At 41.2% G+C, this 14,043-nt stretch overlaps 1 protein-coding gene across 1 annotated transcript in view; it reads right to left on the minus strand.

The window, feature by feature from the left end:
- Nucleotides 1-14,043, minus strand: part of adgra2 (adhesion G protein-coupled receptor A2) — a 42,763-nt gene that overhangs the window by 4,074 nt on the left and 24,646 nt on the right. Inside the window, exons 3-13 of the mRNA XM_058070174.1 lie at nt 5,279-5,350; nt 4,099-4,170; nt 3,935-4,006; nt 3,056-3,219; nt 2,753-2,966; nt 2,496-2,660; nt 2,219-2,417; nt 1,980-2,129; nt 1,463-1,624; nt 1,181-1,381; nt 884-1,073 (exon numbers count right to left, since the gene is read on the minus strand). Coding sequence (XP_057926157.1) covers nt 884-1,073; nt 1,181-1,381; nt 1,463-1,624; nt 1,980-2,129; nt 2,219-2,417; nt 2,496-2,660; nt 2,753-2,966; nt 3,056-3,219; nt 3,935-4,006; nt 4,099-4,170; nt 5,279-5,350 — 1,661 coding nt within the window. The remainder of the gene's footprint in view (nt 1-883; nt 1,074-1,180; nt 1,382-1,462; nt 1,625-1,979; nt 2,130-2,218; nt 2,418-2,495; nt 2,661-2,752; nt 2,967-3,055; nt 3,220-3,934; nt 4,007-4,098; nt 4,171-5,278; nt 5,351-14,043) is intronic.

Below are 14,043 nucleotides of genomic sequence, written 5' to 3' on the forward strand. Positions count from 1 at the left end.
CGTATACCGGAAAATGTCAGTTTTACGCATATATCGGATTTATATCCGGTATATGCGTAAATCGGATTTTATCCGTTATAAAAAGGCACTTCCTTGACTATGTTTCCAATGTACCTGGACTGGGCAATGAAAAGAGACGTAAGGTAATGAGAATTTAACTTTATTGGACTCTGAGCATAACAAATTGTTAATTAAGCTAGGCCCTGTTACGCCCGTCAGGCCTACGTTATTTCCAATAGTGAGGTTAAGATCTCATTCAATAAATCCCAGGGTGTTTTCTGGCAGCATTTTCCAGAATAACCCAGTTTCGTCGGCATTAAAAATGTCCTCTGCTTTAAAACGTCTCAGAATGTCAGCTAGCTTCGGAGCACCACGATGCGGCCATCCGATATATGCGAGGGAAATTTAATGGAAATGCATTGGAACGGAACGGGACTGGAGATTTTGTCCGAAAAAGGCGAAATCGGTTATAAAAAATCCGATATATGCAATTAATTTTTTTGGAAATGCATTACAGAAAAATCGGTTCTTTTTTATCTGTCTGTTGTGAGCGAATTTCCGATATATCCGAGTCCGATATATCCGAGGTTTACTGTAACATCAAATGAGAAATACTGTAACATATTATTAAATTGATACCTCTTTGACAGTGTCAGCCAAAACTGATCGTTGATATCATAACATTATGCAAATAGCCTTTATGTTGTTGCGTTACATAGAAATGCTAAATAATAGAATAGAATTCATAATGGACTTATTGATCTAATTTTGTGTAGAAAAAACATACACATGTATGCAGATTGACTTAGGGTTTAAAAAATTGAAAGAACAGGGAGATGGAGATAGCAGAAAAACATAATTCAACAAGTGATGACTAACTCACCAAGGCCTACGTAGATGACGGGAGTGTTAACACTGCGTCTTCTGGAATGTCCAGCACTGTTGCTTGAATTCCCCGTCAGAGGGAAAAAGCTTCCAGTTCGGAAGGCCACAAACTGCAGCTTACAGTCTGCAGGTGCATCGGAAGGGAAAAGGGTAGCAGGCAAAGTCACAGACGCCACAGCTACTGAATTCTAGAGCAAGAAAACAAAACAATGTAATGTATTATGTTTACATTCATCATAACAGCTTCATGCATTGGAATACTGTAAATACAGAACCAATCATGCTCTAAACTCACCCTGAGGGGAAAATTGGTCAGAGATGTGTTATGGGAGCCGGTGCTGCAGCGAAAACGAAACTGTTGCTCATGAGTGGACTCAGGTATCTCCACTCCCGTGGTAGCTGTTGAAACCTCACGTCGCTCATAAGCTGTGCAAGTTAGGCCAGTGAAGTGGGCTGGTCGAATTAAGTGTGCTTCCATTACAATGTTCTTTGACACCTGTACAAATAATACACTTAACTATAAACACTTTTCAGAACCTTATATGCTAGCAAAGGTAGAATTCATTAAAAACAATACCATGGAGAAATCTTGAGCATGACTGTGCAGCTGAGGCCAGGCCAGAGACTCCAAAGAGCCCACGATGGAGCTGCAGGCTCTCTTCTCTCTCTGGGCCATGGCAAGAATCTGATCATCCACCTGCATCAGGTTACTGCCCATCTCTACCAACACCTGTGGCAACTGGAGCCAATACAGAGACGCATTATTATGTATGTAAGACACACCCACTTCATTAGGTGCATCTGCACATTCTAATGTGGTTCAATACAGCAGCTACAGCCAAAATTCTGCCATTACAACTATAATGAGATAAATAGCAAACAGTGGGCAACATGGTTGCTAGTCAATCATATGAAACTGGACTCCACTATCAATGGCACCCAATAACAAACACTAACGATTTCAAATTGAAAATTAAATCTGACAATGTCAGTCAAAGGCAGAAGTTTTGAGCATTGAATTTCAGTAGAATGTGTAATGACCAGTGAGTGTACTGTACATTCATTTGCAATCTGTAATGATAATAATCTCCAACCTCTTGCAGCTGCCTGACATATTCCATAAACTTCTCCATCATTTGTGCAACATAGAGTACATCCACTGAGTCAGTGAAGCCCGCGGCCTCTAGAGTGTATGTACGCACTTGGTGGGCCAAAGTAACAGCATTTGATGTATTGATGGGCCTCTGCAACAGAAATAAAAGACAAAACACTCGGACTCCATAGCGTTTAAGAAGCAAGAAATGCTGAGCACAAACAAGGCAGCATTACTGACCAGGATGAAGGTATGCAGGACACGGGTGATGCCATTTGTGTAGTGGCAGTTGCTGTAATTGCCTTCCTGCCACTTTCCAAAGCGGTCACATAGACGAGAGGCTTTCTTCTGTTCCACGCCCCCCTCTACAGACAGGGAGGGGTAACGCAACTGCAGGCAGTACTGATGGGAGGTGATGCCTGCCAGGGTTCTTGGCCATCTGCAGTGTTTCACCAGAGAAGAATGAGAACAATGCAAAGGTAAACATACTGTGTTAATGCGTGTGACTGCAACCAACCTGAACTCGCCCCGGTTGTTGACAACTTTATCCTCTGGGCAGAAGGAGGCGCTGTTCTCCAGCACCACTATTTCAACAGAGCGGGATGTATTGCCCCTCCCAGTAGTAACCACACACTCCCACTCTCCGCTGGCCTCCACATGTACGTTGAAGAGAATAAGCTCACTGCATATAAAGTAACATGTGACACACATTAGTACACACGTCACTGAAAACGTTTAAACACGGCCTGAGTGCATCGGATGCAGTTTTGTCACCTGGTAATAAAGGTGCAGTCGTGTAGTACGTTGCTCTCCAACTGGACACCCATATCAGGGTCAGAGGTCACCAGCTGACCATTGTGACGCCAGTGCAGAGTAGTGTCTTTGTCCACTAGAGCGGCAGTGCAGTGGAAAGGAAGCCGGTCGCCTTTGAAGACCACCTGACGCTGAGAGGGCAGCAGTGTCAGGGTGTGCAGCTCCAGAGGACCATCTGACATGATGGACAAGACACACGTGTGATTGGCACACGTCACCCTGAGTGAGCTGCATTTCTAAAAGACTGTAAAAAAATTCACTCACCACATCTCAGCTGGCTTTCTCTTAGTCCACGGAGGGGTTTTCCCCTCAGGGTTCTTGGATAAGCACACAGGGTTTCATCCCCCAGTCGGGCAGAGCTGCTGCGAAAGAAGCCTGGGACCCAGCGCAGCCCGCAGTCACATGACAGGTAGTCCGAGTTGAAGTTTCTATTGAAAAAGCACAAGTCAATCAAAATTAAATTAATCATTTTCCTGTTTATTACTTTTATCACATTGATTCTTTCTGCAAAAAAACAAATGATAATGATGACACAATAATGTCATGATGTCAACACCAATTACCATAATTTCCGGTGCAAAATAGATGTGCACATAAATAATCTGTACACATCCATGTCATAAAAGGACATGTTGTGGTGTGAAAGAGTCTGTGTCATTATTATTAGGAGCCAATCACAAGCGATAAGGGAACCCACTAGGTCATTATTTAGTATAAATCATCATCACACAGAAACTGTCAAAAGGTAGGTAAGAAATGTACAATACAAGTACAAATATGACTTATAATAAAAAAACAACAATTTTAACAGTTTGCCATCAATGATTGCATCAAGCAATGATTCATTCAGCTACTTCTGTCTGCCAGAGGGAGCCTCCCTACTGAGTAATGACCTCCTGTGATTTCCGAGTTTTCTTATAGCTTGTGATTGGCTCTGCCAAGTTGTTAAGTTAAGTTAAGTTATTGGCACCGCTGATTAAGCCGCGAGGTTCAAAGTTGAAGGAAAAAGTAGCAGCTTAAACACCACAAATCACAGAATTGTGAATCTCATTATGAACATGCCATTACATTTATAGTAATCTTATTTACCCTGACACATTTTGGGTTGTATATTTGGAAGTTTAGAAGGCGCAAAACACTCACACTAGTTTGAGAGATGGTAGATCCTGAAACACGTCTGCATCCAATGTTGATATGATGTTTCCGGAGAGGATCCTAACCAGCCAGAAATGAGATAAACACAAGTAAGTTATTTTTGGTACGTTTCCCAGGACACAGAAAGTGCAAGTACTTAAACGGTCTCTTACAGTTTAGTGAGATTAGTCAACCCCTGGAACATATTTGAAGTCAAGCAGCCAATGCGGTTATTGGATAGGTCACTGAAAAGAGTGAAAAGACCAACATTCAATGGTTACTTGTGATGCATTATAGACTTGTCTCAGTAACATATTATATCATTGTTCAAGTTTTAGAACCCCTACTCCGCCTCTATGATCTGCATATTACTTCCCATGGGTTTGTAGTACCAAAGGGAATGGAGAGCGACATTCTACTAATCACCACCCCTACTCCTTATCTCTACTACAGTACATGGCTCCATGGAACACCAGTAAATGTTTATCACCAAAAGCAGGGCCCCTGGCCCGAGTGTGATGTATAGCCACAGCTAGAGAGATGTGCTCTGGTGCTCGTCTGACACTGCCCAGCAGAGAGCTGTCCAGAGCATGTGTTTATCTCCCCCTGTTTGTTTTGAGAAGCCCCAGACCTTGCAGGGAAAACACAAGTAGGGGAGGAGTGAAGGCAAATCACGCGGGCCTGCACAGATGACCGCTGCTCTCACCAACGCCTCAACCAGGCCTGAGTAGAACTGCGTTCTTATCACATCCTGAGCCAAACTGTTCTGGACCTTCTTAAAAAAAAATGCAGATAGAATAATAGTGTGATCTTGTCAAGTGTGTCAATTCCTAACAGACAGAAAGACACACATGGAGCAGGTCTAGAGCCGCACATCTCATACGTTGAAGACAATAACTGAACCCCATTTAAACCCCATTTTAAAACACCTGGCTGCAGCAACTCCACAACCGAGACAACCCTGTAGCCAACATCTGAAGTCATCCTCCATGAAACAGGAAGTAGCCAACTAACGGACAATAGGTGGGCAAATATTGCTCCATGTTTTAAAAATACATATAAGAAGAACAAATTATTCTTCCTAATCCAGAATCAAAAATGGTGTGCTCTTAGGGTGGCCTGCTTAGACACAGAAGGACAAACAAACTGCAAATATGGTGCTCCACAATTTTCTTGTTTACAGTCCAGCGTTATGATGACTCTACCATCTGCCATGAAGTGGCTGCCCAGTGAGTACTGTACAATTTAAAACAGATTGATGAGTCTAAACCCGTAACTTGTCTCTTAAAAGTTGCAGAATTCTCATTTATATGATTGCTGCTGTGAATTGGAAGGTGAATCACATCCACTTACAGTTTCCTGAGCTCAGAGAGGCCTTGGAAGGCTCCAGGCACGATGGTGCTGATTAAGTTGTGCTTGAGATCCCTGTGGTGAGAGAAAATATCAAATGATAAAATACACGCTGGGGCAATGTTGACACATCTTCACAAAGACGCTTCACAGGAAAGCTTTATAACAGTTTTTTTTTCAATAAAAGGAAGAGGGAAGGATTCTCATGGCCTAACCTGGCTCCACCAGCAGGACCCAGCAGGATACTACTGCATTCTGATAGGAAATCTTATCCCAGCAGCCACCTGGCCTTGAGGCGTGTAACAGCCTCTAAAATGACCAGATAAGCCTCATATGGAATCTCCAGTACATGTTATTTTTGTAGCCATTTCTGACACCATAAATATTAATTCTGCCTTTGAAGATCTAATTTCATATTTTATTCACACTCTTTCCATTTCACATCTATATAGAATCTATATTTCCCCCCACCACAATCAAGTTTAGCCCGGATTTGAGTTATTTTTTTAATGGTCTGATGGGAGCAGTTAGGTCCAAACAGGTCAGGAGCTTGATCAACAGGACATGCTCGGATGTGTGCAGCATAAAAAAATGCTCATTTTCATCAAGGAGGGGTTTCCGTACAGAAGCTCACCAGCATATACAGGATGTAACTTTTATCTGTGCCATTTCTATAAAGGATGCAGTAGCCAGGACATTAGGGAGATTCTCTGTTGAAAGCCGCATTTTCCCCTCATCAGTCTCATACTACTCATACTACCCCCCCACACCATGCATGCACAACCTCAGTACTATTTTAATCACTCCAGGTACTGACACATAATTGTGTGGATTCACAGTATACTGCAAACATCTCCAAATGATATTGATGTGACATTAAGGAAAGGGATGTAATGAGTATTATGACATAAATAAGAAAAAAATATTATAACAACTATGAAGTGACAATGCATATTATTATTATTATCCCTCTAAACAAGATCACCACATTTCTTGTATGTCACCAGAGCAAGTGAATAGTCTTGGCTTAGTCTTCACACCGGATGCGCTTCCTCACACAATTCTGGTTGGGAATCAAACCCATGCCCTCGGTCGTGAAAGGCAAGAGTGTGCAGGGCTCTACATTAAAAACAAAGATTACTTGCCCATGGGGAATCCTTAAGGTAAGAACTACTTGCCCGAACTTGCCCCATGTAAAATGAAAAGACTGCCATAATGATATCATCTCATTTTTGTGGCATCACATGAGAATCTCAAATAAAGATTAAATGATTATCATTTCTTGTGGTTGATTTCCTACATAGATCATGACGTTGCATGGAAATCTGGATTGTCAAGAGACTTCTAGGCACTTTGCCTTGATAAAAAAAAGTACATTCATGATTGAATAAACATTGTGTTTATTAAATAATAAATGACATGAGTCATAAATGAGTTGTTGAAGAATTAGACGATGTTGGCAGGGACGCCATGATAGATGTTTTCGTAGTCAAACGATCGCTGATTGGGTGATCGCGAACAAGAACGGGTGTGGGTAAAACGCGGACGGTCTAAATAAACTATTCTGATTGGTCCATTTCAAGATTTGCAAGGATTGGTTTGCAAATTATCACCGGAATTACGCAGTCCCTGTTTTACCAAAACCCAACAAGAACCGCTTAAAAAAAAAAACTCTTCGCAGTATGGCATGTCAAAGTGCACTTGCCTGACGGAAATATCACTGAGTGGATTTATTTGCCCGAATTTTGTTTTAACTTACCCCGGGCCATCGGTACATCGTTATTGTCGAGCCCTGGTGTGTACCATTACACCACCAGGGATTTCTCGACTATTCCACTATCATCCAAATATTTGATGCCAAATTGAGCATATGCCAATGACCCTCAGTAGGATGCAACAGAGTTCAGCTGCAACCAAAGAAATAAACAATCTCTTGATGAATATCTTTCCGACAATGTTATTTCATAAAAAAATTCATAATCAACAATCTGCCTTTTCTAATGTGAAATATGCAACATATGTATCAATATAATTGAGAAACAGGCATCTGTGCAACCAGCCTGATAACGGAAGCAATACAGCTGATATATAGGTGATGACTTATCAGCGTGCCCTTTGGAGCACAATGCGGTCCTTGCTGGCAAGAACTTCACAGCTCAGTGGTCTTGATTCTTGAAGACGACAGCTGTCACCAAGTAAGGATAATATCAGACGACATGCACTTCAAAGCTTCATGCATGTTGAGCAAGAAAATGAAAGGACGGAGGTTGCAGCTACAGTATATGTTGCTCCGTTCTCTTGACTGTGCTCTTAATGTCCAATATGAGGCTCTTATCTGATGTTGATCTAAAACCACATCAATGATGTCCTTCTGATGAATGGGCTTAGGTCACGGCTGTTGTGAAGAGTCATTTGTCTGCAGCTCCGTGTGATGAGCACCTGGGCACAGACAGGCTGTAGAGGAGCAACATGCTTGTAAGGCTGTGAGGGGCGTATAATGAAGACATTAAGCGCAGAGCAGAGAGCACAGCGGCAGGGGCTTGGAGTGCTCCACTGACATTGTTTAGGCCCCAGCCCCAGAGGGAGTTGGGAAAATGACTGAGGCCGGGGAACGGCTGGTCATTATCGCTAGACTGGAATCAGGAATTTCCTGTTCCTGTAATTTTCTGATGGAAAGCCATTGCATTCTGGAGGCAAATGTCTTTACTGTAATTCTATTTATCTCTTGTTGTAAATCAGTCTGTGGGTTAAAAGTATGTTTTAAAAATACTAAAGCAAGCAGAGTTTACTGGCACCTTGGTTCCTCACAAAGGTCAGAGAGACCATTTTTGTTTCACGTGTCATTTCCTGTCTGGTTGCCATCTTAGCAGAGGCCCTCGCTCGTTTATTTTTACAGTTTCCTTTTTCTCCATTTTTTTCACAAGCTAGCTTTCCCCTTCAGGGAGGGGCATGTGGTTTGGGGGGGTTGAACACTGAAAAATTGTCCCTGTGTATAGTTCTGACCCCACCTCCATACTCCTTAGCACACTTACTCACAATGGGGTCTCTGTACCGCAGGCCCCCAAACACACTCCTGCCTTTCCCCCAAAACAGGAAACCAGGATCTGCAGAGCTCTTGTTTTTCCACTAATTTCCTGCTTTGCTGCCCATTGCCCTGATTATTTTCTTTATTTGCACTGTTCCCCTAAGATTGGATACTAATCAACCTTTGTCCGTGTTCATGTGAAGACTGATTGCTTGGTAAATAGTAATGCAGTGAAACAAAGGTAGGGGTGTTGAGCAACTTGTTACTCATAAATGGACGACCTCCTCTGCAAAACGACTTATTCCATAAAAATAAAGTCATTGAAGCCAAAATTGAGTCAGCCTCTGACTTTAGACAACAATAGCACAAGATTGAACTACACCAACTTTGACTGCACATGAGTAACAATATACACTTTTATTTTGTGCAACATTGCCTGAGCTGATTATATGTTTTTACAGTCTACAGCAATAGGAGTGCGATGTTATCCTGCCAAGTAAAACACTGGAACTCACTGACTATTATTGACTTCATTTTTGGCTTTGGGAAGAACCTAGAGAAGCAGACGATTACCGCTTTGGCACTTGTGTTGCATTCATGGGCTCAACGATCAGGCATGCTGTCTGCCATTAATGATGTTATGTTGGTGATAAAACATTTATTGTATTGGCAAATATTTCTTAAAGGGAACAATGGCATTAAAATTCTATATTAATATTGACAGACTATCAAATGGATGGATATATATGCTATATAGATACATATATAGATTATTATTTATGCACATATAGACCAAATTAGTTTGAAAACAATAAAAAATATGTTTCACATGCACCGGAATCGCCCGTTGTGTATTTGTGACTAGATAAAAGTATGCGACCTTTCTTGTGTTGACATTAACTTTGTTCCTTATTATTGTGAGAATGAAAAGTAGTCCGTAAAACATAGCTTATCTATGCCGTATGTGATCAGTCACATTTCAATCGTATTTGACTTACTGGCATCTTTGTTTAGACATTTTGCCTGGCTCCCACTGCCTCTGCTAGACGTTCACGTTAATACTTGTGGCATGTCTTGAAAACACTGGCTGTGTGTTGTTCAACACACTAGGGATGAGCGAGTGCACCACTATCTGTATCTGTTCTCCCATCGAAATTAATTAATTAATTATGAGTTATTTCTTGAATTCAGTAGTGTTTGAAGAATACCAGAAACAATAACATCTGGAGTTGGCATTCAAAAGTGTTTGAAGAATGTAAGAAATAATATTGAATTCAATAAATAAGTCATGGCAAATTAGAAAGGTGGTGTCCGTGTTGATCTCGCTGCCACATCGTGTCTTTGGGAACAGTCACGTCAATGTTCATTTCATCATTTCATTCATCATGTATTTATATGCGTTTAGAATTGTTTTCTGCATGTAAAACTATACCTGTAAAAATTCATTCATTCATTTTCTGCCGCTTATCCTCACAAGGGTCGCGGGGGTGCTGGAGCCTATCCCAGCTGTCTTTGAGCAAGAGGCAGGGTATACACTGGACTGGTCACCAGCCAATCACAGGGCACATATAGACAAACAACCATTCACACTCACATTCATACCTATGGACAATTTGGAGTCACCAATTAACCTAGCATGTTTTTGGAATGGGGGAGGAAACCGGAGTACCCGGAGAAAACCCACACATGCACGGGGAGAACATGCAAACTCCACACAGAGATGCCCGAGGGTGGAATCGAACTCGGGTCTCCTCGCTGTGAGCCTACCTGTAAAAATATGTTAAGAAATTTGGGATTTTCTGAAACAGATGAATTTCTCAAGGGACATATTTAAAAATGTATTTGTTTAGCATCCGTTAGAGTCAGACGTTCTGTATAGTTTTGTATGGGAATAATTGATCGTCAATTCAAAACTGTGAACTGGGGGAGTGTTTCAGTAACAATAAATGAACTAACTGTAAGTTGGCGGCTGTAAGTCCAGAGAGCTTAAGTTTCTCTGGATGAGAACAGCATTTTCACCGCTTGGCCAATTGGTCTTAGGTATTGTTATTAATATATGAAGTGTACAATTTGGTAATACGCTTATGAGGTGATTTGCTATGTGTTTCAATAGAGCACCAGAGCCGTAACGGAGCTAGGCTTGCAACACAAACACCGCAGTCTCCAGTTTATCTGAAAGACACATCTGGAGTCTATCAAGTCCAGCAGCACCCCTCTTTCTGTTTCCTCTCTCTGGCACGCTTAACCCTTTCCTCACCCGCTCCACCTCTTTACGATAACCAAAATGGCGTGGGGGAATGTATTAACATAAAGGCTTGTTTTTCTATGTGGTGCATCCACAGTACTTTTGGCGAAGTGATTGGGTTTTGTCTAAACATAGGAGATCTTTACTGTGTTTTTTATATGCTTCCCACCTTTCCTTTGTTTTTAACTCATCAGCATCATTCGTTTCCGTGGAAATCTTTCTGTAAGGAAAACAACCTCTGGTTTATATAAGACAAATTGCAAGGGTTGTGTTCCCTCCCGCCCTGCCCTCCCTTTTGCTCTTTCTCCGGCCACCATACCATCTTTAGCCATCATGGCTACCCCTCGTTTACGTCAGGAAGCGTGTTTGGACCACTTCCTAACCACAAAACTTTGTATCTTGGCCTGTCTCGCATTTAGTACAACGTAAGCTGGCTTTTATCAATAATAAATGGTGTGTTTACTATATATAACATGGGTGCAGACAAACAATTCAACATGCAAGATTAATGTCTGCATGATACGTTCTTACCCATACACATTTGAACTCTCTTGAGTTGAGAAGTCGATATAAAGTTGCCAAAAACCTGAGCCACTGCTGCCATTCAGACCTGTCCACTGCAGCGTCCTGCTGCTGCCTCATCCATCATCCATCGTCATGGCTGCCCTTTACACTCCCTCCCTATGTCCTCTCTCCCCCCCTTAAGGGTGAACAGACCTGGTAATGAGGGCCCCTTGTGCCGTGCCTGCGTGTCCTGTGTGTCCCATGGTGCTTTAGGGGCCCAGTTGGACAAGAGCCAGGCAGCCTCGGCCCTTTTTTGCTCATTATTCTCATTACCTCGCCTCAATTCAGGACAGGACAGGCTGCTGGGATCTGTCCACAACTCATAAAGGTCTTGGCTCGTTAGTAGGGCAGTCCGCATGAGCTCCCATCAGTGAGAGAGTGTTCACAAGTGTGGAGGTACTTGTGTAACTCATGGACAGCCCTGGAGGCCTCATAAGTCAAAGTAATGTACAGTAATCCCTCGTTTATCACGTAAATTTCCACAAAGCAGAATTGCTTAATTAGAAATGGAAGATTTGTCATAGTTAGAGAATAGAAACCCTCTTTACGACCTTCTAAATATAGTTTTAACATTAGTAGTATTACCCTAGTAATACGATGCTGAGTGAGGGGAGGACAGGAAGTGATGTTGAGGGTTGAGAGCTGAGTTTTACCTGCCCGTGGGTTACACTTGCAACAGTTATTTGGGATTATTCTGCCTATTGTCTGTTGATATGTTTCATTACTGACACATAGTAGTAGCTAGTGTACAATACAACATCAATGTATTTTTATATTTTGGCTATATGTATGCTTGAAATGCTCAATTTGGCACAAAATAATAACATTTGATTAAATGTGTATATGTTTTGATATGTTTTAATAATAGACCATATTCAACCACAAAACAGTATGATTTACTAATTAATATTAGGGCTATCAATTGATTGAAACATTTGATCATGATTAATCACATTTTGTCCACAGTTAACTCAAATTAATCATATTTAATCACAGATAGAAATACATTTTTATCTATAATAAGAAGGGGAAATCTCTTTGTGGTAAACGGTGCAACTACAATGATAATTACATCAACATTTATGTAAAAGGATATGAATTTTGGAACTATGGGCCGTTCTTTAAACCAATACAGTCAGAAAGCATATTTTTGTATTACTATTTTTCTTTATTATTAGCATATTAGCTCTTAAACCCGCCCACAAACGTTCAGCAAATACAAAATGTGAGTGAGTGAGACCTCTCCCACCGACACAAACATGTTTTTTTTTATTACAGTGTCAGCTCAAAATAAAATGTCCTTATTTCTGATACTTGTTTTAAATTCTAAATGTTTAGGAACATTCAGGAACGATGATCATTAAAGATTTTCCTCAATGCTCCTTTCCTTCATGAAATGTACAAATGAAAATACCTAAAACACAGGGCAGTAGTCATAAAACATTTATTCAAAATTGCAAACTCAATGTAATTTAATTTTTCTTTTAATAAATTACAGTAGGAAATTGCACTGGTATTAATGCATTTCACAATGGAATATTCGCCCTCTCAACATTATCCATGAACCAGGAAACTGTCTGGTCCCTGACAGATGAAAAACAATATGAATATATCTACATTACGTATGCATCTGTGTATGTGTGAGAGAGAGAGAGCGAGAGCGAGAGAGAGAGTAAGCATATTACATATACGTAGCACACCCTGCCACAGAAGCCAGGTATGATTCAATGGTGTTGGAAAAGACATGAGGTATTCCAACATCCAAATGTAGCTGTTGGACAGCATTGCTATTTAAAAGAGCTAGAAAAACACAGTTCCAAGGCAAAAACAAACAAGACCAAATTGCTCCTCTGCACTTGGGTGGTTTGGCAAGTTATGAAGGCAATCGTGGCTTTGAGGAGGTTTGTCCCAATGAAAGGGCTAACTGTGTCGATTTCTGTGTGGAAGACTGGGCCAGGCCTGCAGGGTGGCTATTCATTTAATCGTCCTGCTTTAGCAGCAGCAGATCAGATTGCAGTCAGAGTGAATAGACGTCTGATGTGAGTGTTGTCCTTCAAATACCTTGACAAGAAGTGAGGTTGCCCATACTAGGAAGCATGCACATAATAGAAACTTGAAAAAAGATGCGTGTGCGTGAGGCCAGTGAGCAGACTGTTTATCTTCTTCGAGTAGGGGGAGAGATGCTGTGTAATTCCCTGATGTGTGTTTACTCAGCCCTAGTGGGCTTGGCCTTTGATTATAGTGCTGACCACATAATATGACTAACTGTTCACTACTGCTCCAAATGACAAGCACATGGAGATGACACACTGGAAGCAATGAGACGACAGAGATGTCAGGTTCATTTGGCAAAACAAACATGGCCGCTCACAGGGAGGAAAATGTAGCTCTGCTGAATTCTTGCAAAAAAAATATGAATTTGGCACTTTAAACAGCAATTTTCCCGTGTGTTTTAATGTAATAGTGAGCAGTGCAGCTCAATGAAAGGATGAGGACGTCATTGTGAGTGAGTGGACCTCCACGGCCGTGTGTCAGAAAGCCAGCCGAGGACTTTAATGAGGCCTGCATCATTTGCGTTATATGCCTCCCCACCAGATGCTTAAATCTTCCTATGACAGGGGGGTGTCCAAAGTGTCATTATTTGTACTGGCCCTGGGTATATTGTAAAAATAACATTAATTCATTATTAGTGAGATTTATTATTACATGTTGTAGTAATGCCTCGTTTATTAAGGTGAATTGCTTCAATTAATATTTTTCTAGTTAAAGCATTGAAAATCTGTTTATACTTTAATTTCCCAATATAGTAGAGACAATAAAAGTAAATAAGCAATTTATTTAGAAATATAAAACCATGAACTATTTTCACATTTGGAACTAAACTGTGTGTGTGAGCATGAGTGTGTGCATACGTTAAAATGTCCCTACAATGCG

This window comes from Doryrhamphus excisus, chromosome 4, assembly GCF_030265055.1.
Source record: "Doryrhamphus excisus isolate RoL2022-K1 chromosome 4, RoL_Dexc_1.0, whole genome shotgun sequence".
NCBI lineage: Eukaryota > Metazoa > Chordata > Actinopteri > Syngnathiformes > Syngnathidae > Doryrhamphus > Doryrhamphus excisus.